Source organism: Caretta caretta, chromosome 3 (assembly GCF_965140235.1).
Source record: "Caretta caretta isolate rCarCar2 chromosome 3, rCarCar1.hap1, whole genome shotgun sequence".
Classification (NCBI taxonomy): Eukaryota; Metazoa; Chordata; order Testudines; family Cheloniidae; genus Caretta; species Caretta caretta.
This window is the reverse complement of record NC_134208.1, coordinates 170,268,096-170,295,797: the sequence shown is the minus strand read 5'-3', so window position 1 is coordinate 170,295,797 and position 27,702 is coordinate 170,268,096. Positions and strand designations below refer to the sequence as shown.

Sequence of the window (27,702 nt, the reverse complement as noted above, 5' to 3'; positions counted from 1 at the left end):
TGTTTTGAAGGATCTTTTGGCCACGTCAAAAACTAACACCCAGCATGCTTAGCTGCCCCTCCCCATCACCTTTCCTCTCCTCCTGGGCACACATCTAACACCTGCCTCTTACTGACACACACCCTTTTGAAAAACCTCAGGCAGAAAGTATGAAAGCAAGCTTCCTCCAGAGCAATGCATAAGAGTGACATAGCAGCTGATTAGCAAAATCAAATAGTGAAACTAACCATCCACAAAGTAAATACACTGAAATTAAAGAAATATATTTCCCCTTTGATCTCTTACTGTGCTACTCATCTTTGGGATTACTTGTAATAACAATAGGTAAAGATAACTGATATGGAAATGCAATTTTCAAGTTGATGGTGTCCCTTCAACTAAATAAAATGCCAAATTTTGAAACGTAATTATGTGTTTCTGGAACCTAAACAAGCATGCAGCATGAAAGCCTGTTCACAGAGATATGAAATTACGTTTTTTCCAAAATACTTCAATACTTGAAGATAGTCACTTCAGTTCGTAAAACTGAATGAAAACCAAATAGTCTAATACTATACATACAATAAATTGTTTCACACAGGTAATTCACTTGAAAAGCTCTGATGGTAAACAGATGTCCCTATGAATAAATTCACTCATTTTCCTTACATTATTCAACTTTTATCTTTGTAGCTTAAGTACATTTTCAGTTTTACAATTTAAGTTTTAACAGTTTAACTATTTCAGTGACTTATGCTTTCACTGAAAAAAAAAATGAACAATTTTTTACCAAAGTAACACACACAACAAATTCAGTTACTTGACTTTATTGGTGTTAACTGATAAAGTATAAGATTCTAGGATAGCTTAAGCATTTTATAAGTTACTTTTACTTCTATGATCTGATGTGTAGTCTCAAAACTACTGTGACATATACCATGTATTTTAACGAGAATGCCCCACAACTTCACTGGAAAGCGCTGCTTTAAAAAGTGATGTAAAATATTTCCACAGTAAGAACTGTGCTCCAATCTGGAAGCATGAAAATGATTTTCCCAGTTCATTAAATCAACTACAAAAAGACATTTGTGTAACACGCATAATCTGAGAGATTGGAAATATATTTTCTCTTTTCTTTAGAAAGCAATATTTGTTAACGTTACTGTAAAGTAGAATTTGCAAACTTGTATTCAGTTTAGTCTAAAATTTAAAAATTTCTAGAATTTATATACTAAAAGAATCTTGGGTCAATATTATGCATTTCTGATTCTAAAGCTTAAAAAAGGACAAGCACAAATGTAGAAGACATAAACCTTTATTATTCATGACACTTGCATAAAAAACCCAGGGTTCTTTGCTGCTTATGAATATCTGCTTCTGAGGCTTAACCTGAAGTCATCCCCTCTGACAACAGCTAGTTGAATGTGATCACAGAATATTAGTATTTCAAGCAAGGAATAATTAAGAGTAGATGAACTAAGTAACAAAAATTCTCCTTTCATGCAAGCGTACCTAAAAAACAAGAAACTGAAGGAAAAAAAAACCATCAAGAAAAGGAGAAATTTGTAAATACAAAAATTTCCATGAGATATTTTCTGCTCTTTAAGAGTGAAATAAAAACATTATTCCAAATGCTGATTAAGTATTGAGAATTACAGAGATGGAAATATGATGTGTCAAAACTGCCCTAGACCTGAGATTCTTGTTTCCAGAAGTGCACTGGTATGAGGATTAGGCCACAGAAAGATGCGAGAAAGTATAGACTGGCATTGTATTGCCATCCTCAACCTCCACCACAGAGTTATTAGTTAAAATTAATATTTTGCACATTAAAATATCAAAATAGTACATGGTATTTCAAAACTGTGCTGTACTAAGCATTTTATGGGAATCTAAGAAGAACAGATTAAGTATGTAAAATCACTCACCACTATTACTGATTTTGCTTGATCACAATACTGGAAGTCTCCATATCGGACTGATCTACGTCCCTTTAAATTTATAAAAACAAGATGATAATAAGCAGCTTGTTGAAACACAAGAATAAGCTTCAACTCTATGTCTTAATGTAAATAAGAACAGTAAATCATAGGCAATAAGTCACCATTTATATTAATCACATTTGCAGTTGCTTTCTAGAAAAAGCTTAATATGATCCTAAGAATCTGACAGTGACCTTCTTATTCAAAAATTTAACACTAATTCCTATTAAAGTATATTTTATAGTATTCGTATGAAGGTACTTTTCCAGCTAATTTAAAAATAGGACATTTTATATCATATGATATATTTTAATACCTTTAAAGAAGCTATATTGTAAAGCTTGTTAGGCCTATAGTTTCACCTGACTAGTCTGATAGTACCTGCAGTGCTGGCTTTATCTGAATATTTTGGGGACCTTATAATCAGTGATTCTTTCTTTAGTGTTAAATATGCCTATTAAAAATGTGCACAGTTGATTTATTCATGTTGTATTATAAACAAAGTGGCTCACAAAATGTTTTATATGTACATATGTATATGTTTTATAGTACATATGAACTGGTTTGCTTTCAAAACATCAATTCAGGTGTCAGTCTCTTACCATGCAGCAAGGTTCAGTTGTTTAAAAAAAAAAAAAAAAGCTTGCATTGTGGACATACAATATGGGAAAAGTCCGGCACTTTTTATGCCTAACCAGAGGAGTGTCCCTTTTAAGTTATATGATGCCTAACCAATGATTTACAAAAATATTATCTGGGACAGGGAGAATAACTGAAAAAAGTCATGTTTAACTTTAGACATTTTGAGGCCCCAAACTGACTCTCTCACTTCGCATCAGCAAAGAACAGTCTGAAAGAAGGACATTGAGGAAGTGCCTTCCCTGAAGGAGATGGCCAATGGTTTGATGTAGAAATGAGGCACAAATGTATCCTGGAAGAAAAGAATTCCATCCTCAAACACACACAATCAGCTGTGGGATGTGCAGAGCTAGGAGGGTGATCTTGAGGAGATCAGTGGGCCCCTTAAGGTAAAGTCAACTCGGTGCTAAACTCCCTGCTCTCTCCAGCTGCTGTGAAACTGCCAGCTCTTCTCTATCCCCTCTGAAAGCCTTTTATCTGCCAAGGGGTGAAAGGAGAGAAAGAATACTGGGAAGACTCACAACCACTTTAAAGGTAAAAAGCACTAAGTTTAGTCATATATGTTCACCCTGACCTTACTTTTAATTCAAGTTCCAGCAAGGAAGTTACTTACATCTCTGTCTACTGTTGTTGCAAATCCAATGGCCTCTTTCTGTGTACAGTTGACAGCTTTCTGGAGAGTGTATATAACTTGTTCATACGTGTGGACTTCATCATTAAAAAGCATGCAGTAGTAAGTGTCACTCTTCTCACTATAAAATAAAGACCACATTTATATAATTAAGTACTAAGCTTCTAATCTATTTTTAATTTTAATAATTTCCAACAAGCCCAATATCTAAGCTTGGGTTAACCCTGGCACTCATGATGTAAATCAACAGGGCTTTATCCTGAAGCTGATGAGTGCCTTCTACTCCCACTGACTTCAGTGGGAGTTAAAGGCATTCTGCACCTTACAAGAGTGCTCAGCACCTTGAAGGATTAAGCTCCTAGTGAGTAAAGATGCAGAGTATTAAGTCAGTCTGACAATTCCTGACTTTACTTCTGTGCACTTTTTTTATTCTGGGCTAGCCATTTTCTAGTAAGGAAAAATTATCTAACATACTTGTTATACAATATTCTCCCATAGCTTTGGCGTTATTTTCCTACCCCTTTCTTTTCTAGGTCTCCCTAATGGTCTCTCTCCACCAAGCAACCAGAATCCAGAAGTCTTTTGCAAATCTATGTTTACCACTTCATAACATAAGATACTAAACCAATAAAGCCATTAGACGAGTTCTCCATACTTTTATCAAAAAAATGTAAATCAGTGCTAAATATAATTCTATAACTTCCACCATTTACAGTATTTTCCCACACAAAGCAGAACTAAAAGAAACTACTGTAGTAGAATCAAATTTTAAATAAAGATGTTTTATTCCTAGTGCTATTTATTTCACTCTACAGTGATAATTCCCAAGTTGTAATTCACGGACCAACAGTGGGTTTGAAGAGAGCTGGTTGGTCAAGTGGCATCAACCTGCCCTACTTGTTTTAAGATGATACATAGAATTAAATACTATTTTTCCTCGTAAACAATTGTAGCTGCTACAAGGATATTATCTGAGCACCAGACAACACTGGAGATGGTCTATGCAAGCAGGAAAAGGAAGAGAGATGATCCATTGTATGATCCCAACTGTAAAATGTTTTGAAAGACACTTGTCTACATCATCTTCCTATTGGAGTTAAAGGAAGACAGCATGGTGATACAGACCTCAGTGGTTCAGGAGCCAAATTAGTGATGAGCTTACTCAAAATAGCCACAGTAGTGTGACTTCATTGTTTCATTTACTATAGTACTATTCATATTTACAGCAAATAAGTTAATAACTTAGTGCAAGTTGACAACTTAATTTGTTAATAACATAGTAAAAACATCCTGACTCGTTAATAATTAAATCAGTGTTTTAATACCATGTGCTGCAAAGAGGCGCAGAAGACACGTTAAAGAGCCACTTGCAGCTCGCGAGCCGCAGTCCAAGTATCACTGATGTAGACTAAAGTGAGCAAAGTGAGTTTTACTAACTGAAGTGACTATCTTCAAGTATTGAAGTATTTTGGAAAAAACATAATTAAAGTAAGTTTTATATTTTAAACACCTGCACGTCTTGAAAACCTCAAACACAAAGAATATACTTACACAGTCTCTAAACCAGGTGGCAATTCATTTTCTTTTTCCCATGTTAATATATCTACTGCATATTGAAACATGATAGCAAAAATGTTATAAGCTCTTGCTATCATATCTTCCGATAAATGCACCAGAGGATCCTGAAAAGTGAAATTGATTGTAGTGAGATAGTAGAAAAACATTATAGGAAAATTAAACAAAGAAAATGAGCAATAATAACAAGAACCATTTGAGTTTGGGCTCAAACCATCATTATCCTGCTTGTATTGGACATTTCATTATTCATATTTCACTTAACTTAGTCAGTTATAGTATCAACAATTATCAAAGCCACACCTCCTTTTGTCAAATTTTGTATTCACACTAGTTATAGTACATTACAAATTGTAAACAAGATTCCAGGTGCCAAAATAGTATATTTCACTCCTCTCCCTCTTGCCTGTTTCTGTGTAACCATATGATGATTTCTTGTTAAATATTTCTAAGATATGGTGGTACTCGATGGCCACATCTAAACTAAAAGTTTACACCAAAATGCAAAACACATAAATACTAAATTTATACTATCCCATTTAATGCCACAGTTGAATTTAAAATTACAGCCATTCACTAGTTATGCATACCTTACTAATTTATTTTCAAAAGTAGAAATTCAGTGCAGAAAAAAGTCTGTAAAGCATGCATGAATTCCACAAAACCTGAAGAATGCCAGTTTGATTATAATGGCTCACTGAAGTGATTATAGTCTGGTGGGAAATAGGTACTGAATTCCCCCCATATGCATGTGAAAAATAGAAATGGTCCAAATGTGTAGGTGTCATCTACACTAAGGAATTAAATGACAATGGGGGAGGGAGGGGTGGAAAAGGAAATGGAGAATGACTGCTTGCACCCAAAACAGCCCTGATTTATTTTAAACTGTTATTGCATCTTCATAACTTAACAGGAAAACAGAATAAAACCCAAAAGAATATGAAGTTGGTTCACTGAGCCCCCAGCAGTGCAATGCCTTTGCTCAAACTATAGCACAAGACAGACTGGCAACTAAAATTAGCAGACAATGGTTCTATTTTTGGACAAAACAAGTGATTAGAAACTAGTGTAGAACAATCACATTTCAGCTTATTTATTGAACTGAAATCCTTTTAGAGCTTTATGACTGAGAACTTGGAATCTTAAACTAGAAATAACATTTGCAAAAAATCAAACTGTTCCTTCAGGGCTAGCAAACCAATTCCCTGTCTCCCCTCCTTCTTCTTGACAAGTTTTACTCCAAAGCAAATTTTTATAAGAGTTTTTACCTCCTCCTGATAAGTAGCATTAAACACATGAAGACCAAGCAACTGTTAACCTTAGCCAATCTGTCATTACAATAATAAATAATAATAAATTAAGATAAATGAGTGAGAAGCAGTACAACTTGACTTTGGAAAGCAGTGCACACTAGTTTGGTGATGTCATCGATGCTGAAAATTTAGGTTGTTCCTTAAAAGGAGCGCATGGTCCACATGAGAAGGAAAGGATATTGAAATAAAATGACATTTTAAAGGTGACCCATAGATATTTTATTATTAACCATCTTTAAGGTTATGTCATCAGTCTGAAAATAGGAAAAGTAAGAAGGATGTTGAGCACAGCAAAGATTCAAAAGTTGTATTTGCCCACTCGTGATTTCAGATTCCCTGGAGTAACCGCTATCTACTCCTACTCCACAACCATATGCATCAGAATGCAACTTGATGTACCAGAGAACTTCACTGGAGCAAAGGTAGCCTCCTGAGAGGCATAGGCATCAGATAGAAAGCCTCTGGAGCACATGGTGCTATTTTACTACCTTTTAAAATTATTTTACAATCAAAAGGGTAAAAAAAAGTGCAGTTTTTTTGTTTTGTTTTTTAAATGCACTAACTCTCCAGTGTTTCATCTTCCCTCTAGCATGGAGCCAGTCTATAACGGACTTCCATGGTAATTGAGACAATATAGCTTGCTGCATGCTGCAAGTGCAGAGCAAGGCTTGACCAGACCAGATTTCAGGGGGACCAACTCACTGAACAAAAACAAAAATTGAAGATATTTTAAATAAATTTGTGCTGAATGACCCTCATAATCTTGGCAATTTGGGGTATCCAGCATACAATAAAGATTAACACCATGTTTGCAAGTTATCCTTTTTAAAAAGAAATTATATATAAGTGGGAACATAATTGTTACAGATCCTATTACATCAGGCCTGACTTATCACTTATGTATCTACTTCTTTGTATCAAACATGCCAGTGTGACCATGTAAGAAATTTGTACCAGGTAGTAACTCTGTACTATGCACATAGATACAATTACACGTTTATTTTAGAATCTATGTCATCAGAACTGTTAGGATTTTATTGAAAACTAAACAGTTATCAGCTGTGTGACTGATAAAGACCAGCAAAAGAGTTGCTTCCTTTGCACAGAAGTCACTTTAAATATTTAGCTAAAAATATCATAGTCTTTATGTTTACAAGGCCATAGCACCACATTCTGCCACGCTTATTCTACCAGATCTAAGGAAGGTGGAAGAATCCAGCCTTTCGTCATCAGAATTGAGTGATGTATTTTTGGTTTCAAAGGCTGGTCAATGTGTTTTTATATAGATAGATAGATAGATAGATAGATAGATTATATATATAGGCAGCCTTTTGAAGAACACACACACATAGTGGACATAGAAACAAAAATTAGGAACCACTTAATAAACCTCCACAGCCTGGACTTAAGTTAAAAATGTGTATTTAAGTAAACAAATAATGCATGATAGGTCAGTCAGATGTTATATTCTTTTTGGCTCCTGAAAATAATCTATTAAAATTGAGGCTTAATGCAGATATAGTGACTTTCCAATAACCATTTTTCTCTTATTTTCCTGGCTCATGTGCTTTCCCCTTTCATTAAAAACAAACAAAAAACAAAACAAAACAAAAACCACCACACAACCTCTTCTCCCCATTAGGAGAATTAAAATAGCCTCAAGATAAACAGAGCCAATTTTTCCATGAACTAATTTAACTTCAGAAAGCTCCAGATGATTGATTTATTAGTTTTATGCAGGGCTGATGGGTATCATATTATTGCAGTTTTCAGTTTTAAGAAATTCATGTGTCATAAAAAAAAAAGTACATTCCATAAGAACAGAAGAACGGCCATATTGGGTCAAACCAAAGGTCCATCAAGCCCAGTATCCTGTCCTCTGACAGTGGCCAATGGCAAGTGCCCCAGAGGGAATTAACAGACAGGTTATCATCAAGTGATCCATGCCCTGTCACCCAATCCCAGCTTCTGGCAAACAGAGGCTAGGGACACCATTCCTGCTCATCCTGGCTAATAGCCATTGATGGATCTATTTTCCATGAATCTATCTAGCTCTCCTTTGGAATGCACTCCTTGTCCTCCCCCAGGTCCAAAATACCCCAGGATCTATTAAACTTCAGACCATCTGCCACTCACCCACAGCTGTCACCACATCTCTTTTTTGCATCATCATTCTCCTCCTCCCTTTTCTCCCACTACCATCAACAACTCCTCCTGGTTACCCTCACTCCCTCTACAGTTCTACCATCTTTACCTACATCTCTGCCCCTCTCCACCCTATCTAATTCCCTCCACAAACAGCAGAAATCTAGGTCCCAAATCTGAAAGTCCTCATCACCTCTGACGACAACTCTGGCACTATATCCCCTCACCTGTCCCCACCACCATCTCTACCCGTCTTGTGCCACTATTCCTAACCTCCCTCCTCTTCTCTAGCTATCCATCTCTAAAAAGATCACAGCAATCCACAGCCTCTTCATAGGTTATTCCCTCCAGCTCCTGCCTCTCTCAGTGACCTGGATCCCTTCCTTTGACAATGCCCATACAACTGCCTTCTCTTATGAAGGCCTCTCCTTCTTTCACTCCCCACTCTGGATCACACCATGGTGAAGATGCTGGTCTTCTGATCTCCTGTTCCTATCACTTCCAATCCCTCCCACCTCCCCATCCCACTCCTCCACCTCTTCTGAACACTGCTGCATTCAACTCTTCTCTCCTCCTCCTCCACTTTACTGTCCACCCAACTCATCCCCATCAGCCCTGCTCTGAGATTTTGACTCCGAGTTCCCTCTATTCCTCTCCTTGCAATCTCCCACACCCATTTTTGGTGACATTAACTTCCATGATAACCTATCTGCCCCTTAAGCTGCATGTTTCCTCATCCTCTCCACTTCATTAAACCTGTAGCCCTAGATACACTCTCCCACTCACCATAAGGGCTATTCAATTGACTTGGTCTTCACCAAGTACTGCTCTCTTTTTAATCTCTGCTGCTGAGTTCCCCCTCTCAGACCACCACCTGTTCTCTTTCGCCATTGTTCATCATTGTCACTTGGCAACATGACTGGAAGTTCCAGTCCTTCATCACTAATGGCTTCTCATCTGCTCTCTGCATCTCTCCCCTGGCTTCCCTTTGTTTGTAGCAGCAAACGTAAGTAGGCATGGCAGAATTCAAATTTTTTTGTTGTAATTTTGACAGATAATATCTATGTTTATTTCTAAGCTTCTCTTCCTGATTTTTATCAATTAAAAATTTCAGTTACATGAAATTAGGAGTTTTCAGCATTTTTTCTATTTAAAATTTCACAGCCACCAAAAAACTAGGAGGCGGGAATGTAGCTGTTAAGATTCAAGTAGTTAATATTTAATAACTGTTAAAACACAAATTGTCAACATCACATGCCAAAACATACAAAGATAAATATCAAACTCTCATAAGTTCTCAAGCTTACATTGCCCATTTGTAAATTTTGATCATCACAGCTAGAAATATTTTTGTCAAGTTTGTATGTATATGGTAAAAAAATAGACATTTACTGATAAAAAACTAATGCTACCAAGTCTAAAACTGCTTATATCACTTTCTGAGCCCTCTGAACTTCCCCACCCTACCTAGCATCTCATTCCCTATCCTGCCTCTGATCAACCCATGATGCCAGCCTGCATTACCCATTTGTTAAGTTTTCAAACCAAGAACCTTTGTGTTCCCTGTGACACTTGCTAGGAGCTCCCTTTAAACATGCACAAAGCCACCTTACTAACTTGTTTTCAAAACGCTGCTTAAAGCTCTCCTTTGCCATAATGCCTACAGAAAAAAACTGACAATAGTTGTGTGGCTGCTGCTGCACTGATACTGCTGCCTACAATGCTGACCAATGCTGTCTCACCGTTTCCTTGTCCTCACCCCACCTCACTGCCTGTATCCATCGGTTATATCTCGTCTTATTACTTAGATTGTAAGCTTCTTAATGCATGGACTGTCTTTTTGTTCTGTGTACAACACCACGCACAACGGGGTCCTGATCCATGATTAGGACTCCTACATGATGTGGAAATACAAACGAAAAATAATAAATGCTGCAGGCACATCTTCTTAAAAGAGCTGCTGAAGAAGTATATAGTGTTGGGGAATATTAAGTATTATGGGGATTTGGTTTATTTGGGCTGCCTTGTTCCCTAGCTTTTTAAATATACGGGATTGCTGATTCTTTCTCTGATTTGATATATTTTTAAATATATGTCAGAGGCTCCTAGAGCAGTTAGACAGACAAATATAAAACAACAGTAATGAGATGCCCAACACTTTCAGTTATTAAAAAAAAAAATAAGACCCCAAGAATATTTTGAGAGGCTCTAAACATCTCCATTTTTTGCAGCAGGCCTTTGAAATTCAGCAGAGACATGGCCCTCAGATTAGGGACTTTTCTTCCCTTCTCCCATTAAGTTCTGTTCAGATCTGGCAGAGCTATAAACTGTTAAAAGTCACCATTTCCCTTCTGTTACTTGTGTTCCATGGGAAATTTTGGCAGCATACAAAAGTAACTAACAAACCACTCTGAAGAGTCAGGCCCACACATTTACCAAGCAGCAGCAGCACCACCATACCACCACCACCACCACACACTACCTGGAAACATCTAGCAGTTGTTGGAGCAGCTGTAGCAATTGGGGGGGTGGGGGGGAGGGGAGAGGAGAGAGTGCGCATGCACGCACACCAGACACAGCAATGTTGGGCTCCTGCACCATCCCCTTTAGCACATGTCCCAGCTCCTCTCTGGGGGCACCAAAAAAGGGAAGGCGCTCTCTCAGACCCAGTGGAGAAGAAATGGAGAGCCAGGGCAGATTCCCCACATAAACCTCCTTGGACCCAGCACACAGCATTAGCTGTCCATCCGTCTTTCTGGGATAACGTCCTTCTTATGCTACCAGCTAACATGATTAGCCCTGTGTCTCAACTGGTAGAACTCTGTTGCAGTGCCGAAGATTCATGGTTCAAACCCTGCTGATGATCTATGATGAGGGGTTTGTTACAGTTGTAACTAACAAAATGTATTTGTTTTAAACTTTTTCCTGTTAAAAACCCCTTGGAAGTTACATTAAAAAACTACTTTAAAAGAAAGTTATTTAGGTTGCAAAGTCTAGCACGAGTGTTAAGAAATGTCAGAATCTAGGTTGCATGTGCAAACTTAGTTTGCTCCCTTATATGCATGCATTGCAATACAGTCTTTAATTACCCTTCTTTTTCCCCACAGCACTCTTTCTTCACTCAGTGCATAGGATGGATGCAGAAGGGACAGAACTAAGGCTACTTGGGCAACCAGAAATCTAGCTTTTTCTATTTTTGCATGCTTGACTTTTCAATCTAAATAGCTTGTTTTCAAAGTAGTTTTAATATGTAATTTTATATTAATTTTATCAAGTGTATAATATGGTATAGTACCAATATTTATATTTAGCATGCTGCAAGCTTCCAATTTGTTTTACTTACTGGCTGAGTAGAGAAGACTAATAGCTTCCGTCCTAAATAACTTCTTTTAATTACTTTAGATAAAAAGTTACAAATATCCATGTGCTGAGATGATATAGTAAATATATAAAGACAAAATTTTCAACCAACTAAATCATTTAACGCAAATTCTCTTTCAGTTTGGTTTACTCATGGTCTCAAAGCTTTAACAAATATTAGGACACTACGAATGCTCCAATATTTATTAAAAATGTAAGAGTCCACCATTTCACTAAAACACTGAAGTATATAGATATTATTTCTATAGCATTTAGTTTTCTTATTTTTTGAGGTGAATTTATAACCTTACAGAAGTCACATACAAAATGATTAGAGATTTATTTTCCCTTACCTTCTGAATTTCAGAATTGTGCATAATTTGGTCTGGCAGCATTCAATGTCCTAAGTTAGCACTATTACACAATATCTATATATAAAAATTGTATTTACTACCTCCTCTTCTGCCGTCTCTGCCGTGTTAAGTTCATGCTTTTGACAGTACGGACCTTCTTTCCAAGCTTCAGTATCACCACAATCACAGAAACCTCCTCCGCCTGATGTTGTCATCTGAAGTTGTTTAAAACACACAAAACTGTATGCATGTGCAAGATCTATGTATACTGAAAGCAACAATACATTAACCTTTATGTTGTTAGAGATTTTCCTGTATGCTACTCAAATAAATATGATAAAAACATGTCAATACATCCTTCATCTGTTTTTTTTAAAAACTTTTTCAATTATATTGTTAAAGTAACTCTAGAGCATAGGCATGGGCAGGTCGCATACAGCATAGGATGTATTTATAGAACACAGAAATTACAAGCATATGTTTATTCTGAATCAGTCACAGATGGCTGGTCTGATTTTATTTTTATTTTTTAAATAGAATCTTTTTTATTCAAATTCCAATATTTAAAATTTTTGCATTATAATGTCGTTTATAAACAGTACACTTAGTTTTCAAAACGAATTGTATACTGCTACATCCTACTATACAGGGACATCTGAGGGATAGTCCGTAGAGTTTGAGGGCCACATTTATAACAACTGGCTTCTGTTACACTTACTAAAGTTGATAGTGAAAAAAATTGTTTACAGTGTTGTGACCCAAAGAGCTCTGCATAGCTCAAAAGCCTGTGTCTCCGACCAGCAGAAGTCGGTTTAATATTACCTCACTCACCTTGTCTCTCTAATGACAAATATGTGCATGTGTACACTGCACTGCTCTATTTCCACGCTGTTAGTTCATTTTAAAATTAAAAGCTCTTGAAATAAGTATTGAATACAATTCTTTCCTAAATCACAATTGTGAATGGAGTTCATAAATACATATGATTCTGACACCTATTTTTGATGCACAGATTCTTCACAGTACACATTCTCCTTTTCTGTCTAGTCATGGTGCTCAGGTCTCTTTTCATTTTGACAGAATACTTTACACCTCCAAAAACCTCTATTCCTGTTTCATATTGCATTACTAGTTATTAAATTAAGAGTGCATACTAACACCCTCCACAATAGGAAACGTAAGTATGCTATCACAGGGTATTGAGAAAGGAAAAGAAGTTCTCTCCACTTGTTTCATCTGTAACACTTTTACAGAAATTCTATTACAGACTTGACAATACCAAAGAAACGGACTAATATGTAAAGACTAATTAAGTAAATACTTGTGCTAGTTAAAAGGAACATCAAGTTTAAAAAAATATACTCACCTGTACTACTAACAGTACTGTAGATTAAAGAAGCTTAAATTTTTATTTTACTCATTTCAGCTGTGTGTATTTACTTTCATATTTCACTCAGCTTGACAAACTAATCTATGTCACTTTTCTTTCTAGAGTTTCGTTTTCTCTCTCTGATGCACAGGGCCCTACCAAATTCACGACCATGAAAAACACTTTATGGACTGTGAAATCTGGTCTTTTGTGTGCTTTTACCCTATACTGTACAGATTTCACAGGGTAGACCAGCATTTCTCAAATTGGGGGTTCTGACCCAAAAGGGAGTTGTAGATGGGTCACAAAGTTCAGTTCAAAGTATCAGCCCATAGTTTGCGTACTCCACCAATATGAGCACAGGGGCCCGGCTCCACCAAAGTTCAGAGCCAGGTCTCTCCCCGGCCCCGCCTGCTGCCCCCACGCACCTTCCCCGGAGCATCCCTCTGGCCCCGCCTGCCACCCCCAAGCAATTTGAAAGGGCCCGGGGCCCCCACCACCACCACCGGCAGCGTAAAGGGGCTAAGGTGGCTTCCTGCCTGCCTGCTCCACTTCCGGAAGCAGCCAGCCTGTCCCTGCGGCCCTGGGAGGTGAGGGGGGCATGTCTCCGTGTGCTGCCCCCACCCCAAGCTGCAGCCAATGGGAGCTGCAGGTGCGGTGCCTGCGGGCAGCGGCACATGGAGACCCCTCCTAGGAGCTGCTGCCAGAGGGGGGTGTGGGTCGCTTCTGGGAGCCGTCCAAGGTAAGCGCTGCACCCCCTCCCACACCCCAACCCCCCTGTCCCAGCCCAGAGCCCGCACCCAAACTCCCTCCCAGAGCCCATCCCCCACACCCTCGCCTGCACCCCAACCCCCTTCCCCAGCCCAGAGCCCAACCCCTCACCCCTCCTGCACCCAAAACTCCCCCCCAGAGCCTTAGGCAGGTAGGGGCTGGGGGGGGGAGGAGGGAAGAGAGACTTGGACCCATTCTGGGCACCACCAAAAATTATATAAACCTGCCGCCCCGACAAGGTTATTTTAGGGGGGTTGCAATATTGCCACCCTTACTTCTGTGCTGCCTTCAGAGCTGGGTGGCCGGAGAGCGGCAGCTGTTGGCCAGGCGCCCAGCTCTGAAGGCGGAGCCCCGTCAGCAGCAGTACAGAAGTAAGGGTGGCAATACCATACCATGTCACTTTTACTTCCGTGCTGCTGCCTTCAGAGCTGGGCAACCAGAGAGTGGCAGCTGCTGACTGAGGGCCCAGCTCTGCAGGCAGCAGCGCAGAAGTAAGAGTAGCAGTACTGCAACCCCCCCACACAATAACCTTGCAACCCCTCACAAGTCCTTTTTGGATCTGGACGGCTACAATTACAACACCATGACATTTCAGATTTAAATAGCTGAAATCAAGACTTTTACGATTTTTAAAATCCTATGACCGTGAAACTGACCAAAATTGACCATGAATTTGGTCGGTCCCTACTCATGCATTAACAAATTTCTGTTGTGCAGGAATTCGTGGCAGTGCAGAAGTATGTTTAAATCTAAGAAACCAAAATGTTCCTTTTTTTAAAACTAACTTCTCTCACTCGTACGTTTGTTCAACACCTTTTAAAAAAAAAAACAAGCCTAAATATAGTGCCCAAACTAAGTGAAACTATGTCTAACACAGTGATTTTCAACCTGTGGTCTGCAGACCCCTGGGGATCTGCACACTATGTCTAAAGTGTCTGCATAAAGTAACCATGAAAATAAAGTTTTAGACTCCAGAAAAGGCATTCCATTTTTCTGATCAATCAAAAATATGTGAATACCCCCACCTCCAGGTCAAAATCTGAAAGTGCCATTACCATAGAAGCCCACAGTTTAGTGCCCTTTCTCACACTGCGCTCAATGCCATGCTGAGCATATGCAACACTTATAGTTGAATTCTGTTCAGTCAGTTTTCAGTCCCAGATTTCTATGGTAGGGGTCTGTGGATCACAGGTTGAATTTTCAAAGCGGTCTGTACCTCAATTTGAAATTTTTTAGGGGTCCACAAATGAAAAAGGTTGAAAACCACAAGTTTAACATAATAAAACTAACTCCAGTTTATGTTTAATTTAGAATTGTGAATATATTTAAGATTAAAGTGTAGGAACACTATAATAATTTGCTCAGTGGTTTCAAATATTAACTAAGTCTTGTTAAAGCTAAGCTTTTAAACTGAGGTTACAACTCCCAGGTCTGGTAAGATTACACTGCACATTTTTCATTCCAACCATACTGTGCATGTATATTCGTATGCACACTTTATTTTGAAATACATACACACTCTTAAATATAAATTATATACTGGAACTCTGAATATACCCATTCATAAGAGAAATATTATACCCAATTCATATACTCCAATAAGATTACTAACCCTGTATCGATGCTCTCTATGAATACTTCCCAAAAAGCACTCCATACATAACACACAAGTTGGGTCAACTGCACAGTCTCTGTAAACAAACAGAGGAAAAAATTAAACATAAAAAATATTACTTTAGCTTTTAACTATGCATCTCACAACAGTTTATTTTCAAAATACATGAATGTGAGCCTTCTTGCTAAACTGTTTGCTATTCAGAAATGGGATAGAATTTCCTCTCATTGTCTTATCAAAAACTATTCCCAGAGCAGGAATGGCTATGAAAAACAGCCTGGGCAGTAGGCCTGGAAAAGCATTTGGGTAATGTACATATTACCTTCAGTAGATGAAACAAGTACATTAACTGGTAACCCAGCTATGTTACCAGATTCAAACCTGTTTTTAAGGTATAGGAAGCAAGTTTTCTCAGGATATAGGATGCAAGTGCTAGACATGGCCCTAAGTAATCAGTGCAAATAGATTTTCATCACACCTTGATATGAAACTTTTACATGCAAAAAGATTAGGAACCAACTCTTTGCTTCTAAGTTTAGTCCTACAATCTTCTAATGAGTTCCAAGAACAAGATTTTCACAACAACCAGAAGGTCAAGGACCACTTAGAGAAGGCAAACACTTTTTACAGGTACTAACTGTATCACTTGGATATACCACCTCTAGAAAATAGGTGAACAGCTGAACAAGGCAATTGTATATTACATATAGCCAAACATTTGAAAAAAAACAAATCACAAGAATGATCAAAGATATATTGACACTATAGGCAACTGACTGACAGCCACTGAGATAGATTCAGGGAATCAGATTTCAAAACGGAAAAATAAAGACCACCTAAAAAAATATCTGGAGAGAAACTAAGGATTTCCTGAGATGTCCATCAGGAAAGAATATAAAACAAGAACTCACATGAACTAATCCCTTATTTGATTTAAAAAAAGAAACCGACTATGAAGCACCTACTATATTCTTAATTCCATTTTGTCCAATTAATCAGTATTAGTAGAGGGATAATCATGGATCCACAGCATAAATATACATAAATATTACCAATACTATTTTTTGTTTACATTAGTTTATTTTAAGTGCAAATTTAATTAGTGGGGAAAACACAAACCTGTGACTAATCCCAGCAAGCTGTTTTGTTCTGAATAACTTACATTTGTATAACCTCTTGTTTCTGGTTACAGGCAGTCAATTATTTTTATTATATTGTGTAGGGGGAAATTAACTGTTTAATAATCATGGGATTTTTAAAAATGCACATGGCCATTCACCAGCAGTTATAAAGATGATTTATTTGGCAAGTATGGAAACCTAACATCCATTGCTGCAGGTCTACAAGCTTCTTAAAAATAAATAAATAAAAATAATATTTTTCAGGTCCTCATACTTTTAGAGTATTTCATGGATTACAAAAAATAAAAAAAATTGTATCCTGGAGGGTTTAAGAAAAAGATTATTCTCCCCCATTTGCCGCCAACTATGAAGTATAAGCTATTAAGTACAAAAGGATTCTCAGGAACAATATATGTACTATAGCCCTAGCAGAAAAGTAGAGACTCAATCCTGATATGCACAAATCACTTTTCCATATTGAAAACTGCAAAGATCAACCATATTGGTGTACCTGAACTATTTTTCACATTTTCTGCTGAGATAAAGATACCAAGTGAATTTAAACAGTAAAACTATCATTCTCTGACGATTATATCAAGGAACTGCATTTTTCCATGCTTTCCTACAACACTGGCTATTGTTGTCTTAGTATCTTGAGATGTTGGTCTTGAAAATACAGGTTTGGAAGAAGTTACTCTAATTCCCACAGGGCAGTTTTCATCAGCTCAAGTAAGGGAAATTTCATGTTTCTGGGTTAGAAAGAGTAAGAATGACTTTATAGCCCAGTGATTAGGAATTAGATTTGATTTTTTTCAGGCTAGATTCACAAAAGTATTTAGGAGCTACTCACAAAACCAAAGGTGGTGAGATGGTTCTGCTGCCACTACCACCCTTACACCCCATAGTCCAGTGGTTAGGTTGCTCACCCAGAATGTGGGAGATCCAGCTTCAACTCCCCACTGGGACTTGAATCCAGATTTCCATATCCCAGGTGAGACCCCCCTGTGTCTCAATATCTCCTGTTGAAGCTGCTCCACTTTGTATAAAAAATTATTCATCAATCCAGAGAGGGAGAATGACACTAACCAGGGGGTAAGGGGCGGGAGGGAAAGCAGCCTCACCCCGGTTCCAGTCCCTGCTCCAATTAATAGTTAATACAAAACGAAACAGCTTCAACAGGGGAGACTCAGAGACCCATCCCATAATAACCAATAGCCTGGTTATTAGGGCAATCACCTGGGATATAAGAAACATGGGTTCAAGTCCCAGATCCTGGGCTATTGGGTAAAAAGGGGGCACCACCATGCCCACCACCTCCTCAGTTTTGTGAATCTAGACCAAAATATCATTTGCTTTTATTGAAAAAAGTTTAAATTGCCAAAACATGTTTTGTTTCAGCTCAAATAAAATGTTTCATTTGACCCAAAATGAAGCTTTTCCCCCAACTTTACAATTAGATGAAATTCAAAAAGTAACTCAGTTTTGAGTTGACTCAAAATAATTTTTCCCTTTGAACTGCCAGCAAACTGAAAAAAAATCAGATATTCACACAACTCAATTTATGACCCTACCTCCTTCACTAGCTTGCTGCAATAGTGAGGCAGAAGAAAATCTGCTTGTAGGTACTTATTTCCACACTTGCTCAGCACTTTAGCCAGTACTGAGTTTCTGATAGTGGAGTGGATTTGATAGTCCACATTCTCCCCCAGCTTTCTCCAATGGCCAGCATTCTCCAATGGCTCAGTGAAAAGGGGAACGGAGACACAGAGGACAGGTGCAAAAGACAAAAAATTAAGACCCCCAAATATCCCAGAATGAGAAAAGGGGAATGACAGAACAGAAATAAATTGCTTAAATTTAGGATAAGCTTATTATTCATGGTTTCAGAGTAGCAGCCATGTTAGTCTGTATTCGCAAAAAGAAAAGGAGTACTTGTGGTACCTTAGAGACTAACCAATTTATTTAAAGCATAATTTTTCAAGTAACCGGAAGTGTGCTAAGCACTTCATAAAATAAGAAGTATTATCGTTGATAAAGGCAAAATAATGCCGATTGGAAAACATAAGCCCAACTGTACACACAAAATGATTGGGTCTAAATTAGCTTTACCATTCCAGAAAGACATCTTTGAGTCACTGTGGACAACTCTCTGAAAACATCTCCTCAGTGTACAGCAACAGTCAAAAAAGATGACAATGTTAGGAACCATTAAGAAAGGGATAGATAAGATGGCAGTAAATATGCTCACACCTTGAATTCTGCATGCAGTTTTGGTCATCCCGTGTCAAAAAAGATATTAGAATTGGAAAAGATAAAGAGAAGGGCAACAAAAATGACTGAAGGTATGGAACAGCTTCCATATGAAGAGATTAAAAAGACGGACTATTCAGCTTAGAAAAGGACGACTAAAGGGGAAATATGATAGAGATCTATAAAATCATGAATGCTGTGGAGAAAGTGAATAAGGAAGTGTTATTTACTCCTTTACATAACACAAGAACCAGGGATCATCCAATGAAATTAATAGGCAGCAGGTTTAAAACAAACAAAAGGAAGTACTTCTTCACACAACACTGTCAACCTGTGGAACTCGTTGCCAGAGGATGCTGTGAAGGCCAAAACCATAACTGGGTTCAAAAAATAAATTAGATAAGTTCATGAAGGATAGGTCCATCAGTGGCGATTAGCCAAGATGGTCAGGTACACAACCCCATGCTCTGGGTGTCCTTCGGCCTCCGACTGCCAGGTGTGCTGGGGCTGGGTGAAAGGGGACGGATCATTTGATGATTGCCATTCTGTTCATTCCCTTTTAAAGCATCTGGCATTGGGCACTGTCAGATGACATGATACCTGGCTAGACAGACCACTGGTCTGACCCAGTATGACCATTCTAATGTGGTTCTTGTGCTGAAAATGTACAAAGGTTAACATAGCAAAAAATGGGAAAGGAACAAGACAGACAAGGTGACAATAAAATCATAGTTACTTTAAGTCATATACAGGTCTTGATAGTGTGTTTTTTAATATTGTTGGTAACATCCTCCTATTCACTTCTTGTAGGCTTCACAACAGAAATGAGATTTTTAAGAGACATCTGAATGGGGGCGTGGGCTTGATGAACAAGTTAGTTTCTTTTGCCTATCAATCTAAATCACCACTAATTGAACTTTTCATTGGAAAATATTCAGAACACAGGCGGGACATCTGTAGATGCATGTTAAACATTTGAATTAATTAATTTCAATTTTTGCATTTAAGCCCTGGACATGATTTGACAGTTTATCCACCTTCCCTTCCCCTTTATCTAAGAGTATTTTTTTTTTTAAATAACCAACGCTGACATTTTCAAAAACTAAGGCTGTTTAATTATACTGATGCTGTAATTAATTTTTCTTCCTCCTAAGCCTTTAGTATGTTACCAATAACAAACCAAACAACACCCACCATGTTCCAAGTATACTAAAAATACATATGGACAATTAACATTTTCATTAGGACAAAAATGTTTCCACCAAAAAAAGTTGAGAATTAATAATTTACGGGAATTGTAGAATTAACCTACCTGCAAGAGTATGTAGGTTCCCCCACTTTAAAAACCCGACCACAGAGATGGGAAGGTTTGTTTGCTTGCTCAAGTTTTGGAAATCCAAATGCAGGATCTTCACCACATAGATACCATTCCATTGGTCCCAGCAGTACATGTTGTGCGAGCATGTCTTCTCTTTGTGGAGCAGGGTTAGGACCCCTACAGTAAATTTTTGGTACATAGTAGGCTAGATGCAGGTATACTTCTTTAGGAAGATCAGGTGCTTGTAGCCATTTCTTTAATTAAAAAGAAAACATTAAACAAAATTACTCACAAATAAAATCAACACCACCCAGTCATAAACGTTGTAGCACCTTTCTTTTCAACCTAAGAGCTAAAGGGACACCGCAAACTTTAAAGTCAAATTTCTCTGTGAAAATTTTGCAACTACTACAGTTACAAGTAACATAGAGTACTACAAATAAACCATTAGCAAAAATTTTTTTTTCCAAATTGAATATTTTGTGAATTTGACAGCACACACAGGGAGATTTTCAAAGGCACAAAGGAGAATTAGCGCCTAACTCTCAAAAATCTCCATCATAGCGTATAGTCCATTCTTTCCTTTCTGAAAGGACCTTCAAACATCAATAAAGAAGAAAATTCCTTACACTTTTTTGTTTAAAGAATCCTTTTTAAAAACAAACTCAGGACATACTGTTTAAAAGGGTAATCTGTCTGAAACTGGAACTGTTATTCCAGTTTTTAAAAGTTTCAAGTTGAACAGTGACCTTCAAAGGGTGTATTGGCTGTATCCCCTAGAGTCAAAAATTTTCCCCCTCAATTACACAAGGTACAAAAGGTGAGATGGCATATGTATATTGTAAAAGTTTGTCCCTCTCATTATATTTGTTTTATTTCAACCATGTAACTGAAGACTTTACTGTTTGCCATTTTTACTGATAATCATTACTATAGAATATAAACAACAACGAACATATACATATACTACAAGTATGCACTGATTCAGTATTGTACTGTGTATAAACCTTACCAACATGTAATTACTACTACCAAATACTTCTTGGTAACTTCAGATTATGAGAATACTAGTTAATTCATTCCGAATTAACCCAAAGATGGATGAAAAGCAAGAACTATTCATACAGAAATAACTGGTTTTAGAAACCAGATGCTATAGCTTGATCTCACTGCAATAATTTATTGTCTTAAGGACCTATATTAGAGTAGACAAACACCATTCTGAAACAATCTTCATGAAAGAGCTTAGGGTTTACCCTTATTTATATACTGTTTGCAATTTTAAATTTATATAGCAATTTTTCCATTTACGATACTCACACAGTGCCTCTTTGGAAAACGCTGAACACCTAGAACCATAGCAGAAAATTTCATATTTAAACAGTTTAGAAGCAGCTAATTTTACTGCTAGACTATTTCTGATACAATTCTTAGAACTGATGGTAGAAATTTACTCTACCCTTCCTGCCCCCAGTCCTGACTTCTCAAAGCCCTGGGAATGAAACTACTCGGTCTCCTAGTACTAAACTACCTTTGGTGCTCAGAGAACTGGAATTTTTCCAACCTGGCCCTGGGTGAAAGACTACAAAAAAAAATAATAATAAAATCCATCAACCAAAAATCTCAGAGTTACTTTGTTCTATAGTTAAACCAACCATTCTTATAAGAGACCAAAGAAACTACACTGTCTTCCCGCCCCCCCCCCCGCATCTTCTTTTCTCTCCAAGAATTTGAACTTTTTGTTCTTGTAAGCCTTCGTAAATAAATAAATAACTAAAAACTTTTTGAAAAAAAATCTAGTCTTCCTCATTTGTGCTGAATATCTTCTACTACTGTATTGGGAACTAAATCTAATTACATTAGAATTGACCTTGCATCTCCTGCGGTGTTTCTCCAAGAAGTGGGTCATTTCCAAGGCCATTTTCTGCAGTACACATAAGGTCTATTGTTTTAATTCTTTCCTTAGCCAAGTATCTTAAATTTGCTTCATCTCAACTCTATAGTATATTACTACCTTCTATCTGGAAAAACCGGAGTTCATTTTACTACAAGCTCAGACAAGTACCCAGTCAGAGAAAAATCTCATGTCCCTGGTAAGCAGCCTACCCTTCCCAATAATTGTGGTTATTCTGATACTGGTAGAAAGATTCTCTGTAAGGGTCTCACATAAACTGCTAATTTATCCTTGAAAGTCAGTGATATTTTCTAAAATTATTAACTGTTTTAATAAATCTATTTTTAATTTTGCCCTGAAGTAGGTTACATTTAGCCAAGGATACAGAACTTAATTTTCTAAATAAAACTCTGAGGCCTATCAAATCTCAGCAAGGGTTCCACTTTCAAATACATGTATGAACTGATTGCTTAATCTGTCTGACAAATATTGCAATTACATGTACAAGCTGTAGTATCTGCCCATGCAAGACAAAGCTAAAGCTAAGCTGCATATGCAAATACTAAATTTTATACAAAGTAACTGCATGTGGAAATTTTAGGCTCCAATGCCACAAGCTGCGTAGTGTCATCTCCACCCACATGCCCCATGTCTGTCCAGAGCCCCAGTGACCTCACTGGGGCTTTTAAGATTCGACTCAAGTCCTGGCTTGTCTAAACAGAAATCAGAAGCAAAGTAGTATGGACTACTAGGAGAAAGTAATGTATCCCAGAGCAGGATCAAATGAGTTTTTCCCTGAACTGTCCCAAAAAGTTGGCTGACAAAATGAGTAACAGGAAAAATGTGACATAGAAATCATTTTTGGACAGTAAGAATGTTAGAATATGGCAAAGCCCGCTTTACCACCAAGCAAATCTGGCAATTGGAGATCAGTAGGCAAGGCTCAGAGGCAGTTCCAGAACAGGAATACCTCTCACTCAATGAGCCTGCAAGAAGTCAACTCAACATTGCAAAGCATGTATAAGTGATTTTACTTAAACGTAAAACATAATTAAAAGTATATGTATGTTTCTCAAAAGATTTCCATTTTAGAAGACTGAAACTGCAATAAAACCACCACAAAGCTTGTAATTTAGTCTCTGATGTAATTACTGCATATCTGAAAGAGATCAATCCATGACTGAATTTAGGATGTAAATACCAGTATGTAAAGTGATGTGTGGGAGAAAAAGGAAAAAATTACATTTTACCACAGGATGAGAGGCTCTTATTAGAAGCAAAAGGATGCATGCTCCTTTGCTGCTCCTTTCCCCAAAAGCCTTACTCTCTGGTAATAGCTTTTTGCCACCTAATACACTCTAGTCCAGGAATCGGCAACCTTTGGCATGCAGCCCGCCAGGGTAAGCCCCCTGGTGGGCCGGGACAATTTGTTTACCTGCTGTGTCCTCAGATTTGGCCGATCACAGCTCCCACTGGCTGCAGTTTGCTGCTCCAAGCCAATGGGGGCTGCAGGAAGCGGCGCGGGCCAAGTGCCATAGGTTGCCAATCCCTGCTCTAGTCCTTGTAAACGTTTTAAGAACCTGTGACAGTGACCTAGTCATGTTTATGTAGGTAAATATTTTTAAATATCCACTGTATGCAAAGTATTTTTATTCCCCTACATTAAACACACCAGCTAAATAAAATGCAGAGAAAACATGGAACAAATCAATTTTCACAGTTGCCACCCCATATCTGCATTAAAAGAGGTAACATACATATTAGTAGAATAAAAATACTATGATAATCTGAATTACGGGAATGTCTTTTTTTCCTCCAGATAAGTAATTGTAAATCTGTCATTGAAATGTACATACAAAGAGCTTTAGGCTCTGATGCTAGTTACACCCAAGAGTTCTGCACCTGAATCATGGAACTCTCATACATAAGTGCTTACAGGGCCTTGGTCCCACAAGAGAGACATTAAACACAGTGCTCTTAAATGTTTCCATGAGCATGAGAGGTCCATCATCCTGCAGTTGTACCTTAAAACTCAATGTAATAGCATAGGAAATTTTAGATATTAAACTGTTCTTACTAACATCTTCTCTTGGGCTTTTCCTCCTAATAACCCCAAACACACTTGGCACAGAACACAAAACTGCTTGCTTATGAAAGCCCCAATCCTGCAAACAGGTCCATGAGGGCAGGCCACTGCTCTCCCACAGAATCCCACTGAAATCAATGGGACGCCGTTCACGGGTCTGTACACATGAAGCTCCTTCCTAGCTTGGGACCTAAAAGCTAAGGAGGGGGAAGAAGGAAACACTGTTTCTAAAACCTTCTCCCAAGAAATCTTAAGAACAACACTTTAAAACTGCGAAGGGAGGAGGAACCAGCCACCTGAAACACAGTCAGTGAAAAACAAGAGACGGGGCAAGTGACCGGTCTGAGAGAGGAAACAGCAGGGCGGACTCTACACGGCAGGGCTGTCACGCGCACAAGCCAGGCAGACGGGAGAGCGGCTTCTGCGCCTCCCTTCCAGGTCCCGTCACCCCTCGCCGGGCTTGTCACAGCAGCAAGTTCACACGCAGGGGGCAGAATGAGCCTAAGTCACGGGACCCCTTTGAACAGCCCCGCCGCAACCGCCCCTCGCCATCCAGCGCATTTACGCCCCGTCTCCCTCAGGCCTCGCCTCACCCCTCCCCTCCGGCAGCCCTAGAGACCGCCTCCCCCCTGCCAGCGCCGGCCGCCCCGGGCCTGGCCCTACAGACCCCCTGCCGGCCCGCCCGCCCACATACCCGCCCCGCCCCGCGGGACCGAGCCCCTAACGGGCCCGCGGGCGGACGAGCCTCACCACGGCAGCCTCCTCGGCAGAACATTCCAGCAAGTTCCTGTCAATAGCCTGAACCTCCGTCTCCAAGTCCGACGCCATCTTCCTCCCCCCTCCACCAGCACCGCCAAGTAGGTGACACCCGGAACCGGACCCAGCCGGCCTCCCTGCGGGGAGAACCCACTTCCGCTTCTCCCCCTCCCCCCGCCGCCGGGCGGCGTATAACAGCCCTCCCCCTCCCGCCACGGGGACGCCATCATGGGCCGCCGGTGCATTGTGGGGGATGTAGTCTTTCTCCTGGCGCTGGTGCTCTGTCGCTCAGGGAGGTAAGGCGGCTCTCTCCTCTGGCTGGCTGGCGTCATAACCTTCCTGCTCGCTCTCCCCTCCCCTCCCCTCCCCCACATATATGGCCCAGGGCTTTGAGGCCCTAAGCACTGCAGCTTGGCGGCATCAGGGGGCTGTGCCTCATGTCAGCTTAGAGGTGTGTTGCTTCTTGTCCTCAGCAATGCAACACCTGTAATGTTAGCTTACACACACACACACACACTTTCCAGGGTTATCTCCAATCGCAAGTGGTCAAAAATCAGGAGCCCAGGCCTCCAAAAATCCAGAGATTATTAAAAAATATCTTTTGGCTCAGTTGATTTGTTTTCTAGTTTTTAAGCCTTTCGTGTGAATGTGGGTCCCAAGGTTTTTCTCCACAACTAGGACGGCTAGAAATTTGCTTTTTTCCTCCTTTTGTTTAATTGCATGAATCCAGGAGTTGGGGCTTTAAGACAAGTACAAATAGTGCAAAGGTTAGCAATGCTGTAAATATACTCTCCTGCAAGTTGTTCTGTGACTCCTAAAGGACTCCTAGATCATCTAGTCTTAGGTAGTTTAGTAGCATTGACCCCAAACCTTCCATTCCAGAAACATAGGCCTCACTCATTTGAGCTACAGCACAATCTCCATTACAGGTATTTTCTCATATATGCTTCAATCTGTCTCCTCTAAGTCATTCAAAGCATATATCACTGTGGTATTTAGAGGTTTGTCTACTTGCACTGGTATAATAAAAGATGAGATGGTAAACCATTTTAGTTAAATCAATGTAACTTTGTGTGTGGACCCTAACAATGGTTTAAACCTAGTTTTTAGCAGTTTAGGTGCAAGCTACATTTGTTTAACATCACATGTTCAGTTAATCTGGTGCAATTTTGTGTGTAGACCAGTCCTAAATGCCATACACTAATTAGAGATTATTATTTAAATTATCAGGTTTCAGAGTAGCAGCCGTGTTAGTCTGTATCCGCAAAAAGAAAAGGAGTACTTGTGGCAACTTTGAGACGAAAAAATTTATTTGAGCATAAGCTTTCGTGAGCTACAGCTCACTTCATAGGATGCATGCAGTGGAAAATACAGAGGGGAGATTTATATACACAGAGAACATGAAACAATGGGTGTTACCATACACACTGTAACAAGAGTGATCAGGGAAGGTGAGCTATTACCAGCAAGAGAGCGGGGAGGAGGGGGTGGGGGAGGGAAAGGTTACAGTGTGTATGGTAACACCCGTTGTTTCATGTTCTCTGTGTATATAAATCCCCCACTGTATTTTCCACTGCAAGCATCCGATGAAGTGAGCTGTAGCTCACGAAAGCTTATGCTCAAATAAATTTGTTAGTCTCTAAGGTGCCACAAGTACTCCTTTTCTTTTTATTTAAATTGTGGTACTGAACAGATACTGCAAACCGGGATTAGGGTCCCATCATGCTAGGCACTGTACAAATAACACAAAGGCAATCTCTGCTCCAGAGAGTTCACAATCCAGGATTTAATGTGCAACAGGTGAATACACAGACAAATGGGTAGGAAGTAGAGGGCAAGGGAGAGACAGATGTGATTATATAAGGTAGTAGTCAGAGATGGTGGTGATTTGTACTAATCACAACAATGGTAGATATTAAGGAGGGAGTAAAAAGATAACAATGTGTGTTAGCAATTTTCCACCAGTTTCTTTTGATCCTTGTGTGCATGTTTGTTGGTTTTGTTGTTGTTGTTTCTTCTTTCTTTTTCCTCCCCTTCAGTTTCCCCAACTAATGACCAAATTGCAAACTCTTCAGGGCAGATAGCCTATCTTTCATTTGTTTGTAAAGCAACAAATATACTTATGGCAGTGTATTATTATTAATAATATATACATAAGTTTGGCCTTATGCCGTAACAAGATAACCCTTGAACAATTTGACATTTCATCCAGTAGAGGGCATCAGTGTATATCATATACATACATACATGGACACACACAAGACATGGTATGTTATGCAAGCATTGCTTGATGGAGATTCATGGTTTCAGAACTCACTTGGTTGTGGTTTTTGTCAGTGATATGTGTGTGTTATAAGAGTGTGAAATTTGCTTTGGAGTTTCACTGGGCTTTTAGAATAACAGGGAAGACAGAACTCTGGGAGAGTTTGCCTTCAGTAACTGGAAGAGGATTGCCTGGGTCATAGCTGGGCAGAACAGATAAATGAATGGCCTTTGGAATATTTATTTTGACTTTCAACCTTGTGAGAATAAGTTTACTTTGCTT

The 27,702-nt window shown here is 38.9% G+C and overlaps 1 protein-coding gene across 4 annotated transcripts in view; it reads right to left on the bottom strand.

Annotated features, from left to right (window-relative positions):
- The window catches only part of UBR2 (ubiquitin protein ligase E3 component n-recognin 2), a 103,310-nt gene extending 78,008 nt beyond the window's left edge, over positions 1-25,302 (bottom strand). The window contains exons 1-8 of one of the 4 annotated variants that reach the window (XM_048843047.2): positions 25,152-25,297; positions 21,742-21,770; positions 20,416-20,675; positions 15,730-15,808; positions 12,079-12,192; positions 4,783-4,913; positions 3,214-3,352; positions 1,908-1,970 (exon numbers count right to left, since the gene is read on the bottom strand). In XM_048843047.2, coding sequence (XP_048699004.1) covers positions 1,908-1,970; positions 3,214-3,352; positions 4,783-4,913; positions 12,079-12,192; positions 15,730-15,808; positions 20,416-20,675; positions 21,742-21,770; positions 25,152-25,176 — 840 coding nt within the window. In that variant the 5' untranslated portion in view covers positions 25,177-25,297. Of the gene's footprint in view, positions 1-1,907; positions 1,971-3,213; positions 3,353-4,782; positions 4,914-12,078; positions 12,193-15,729; positions 15,809-20,415; positions 20,676-21,741; positions 21,771-25,151 lie in introns of all 4 variants that reach the window. The other 3 variants (XM_048843048.2, XM_048843044.2, XM_048843043.2) reach the window with 3 other exon arrangements.
- Positions 25,303-27,702: the final 2,400 nt, after the last annotated feature.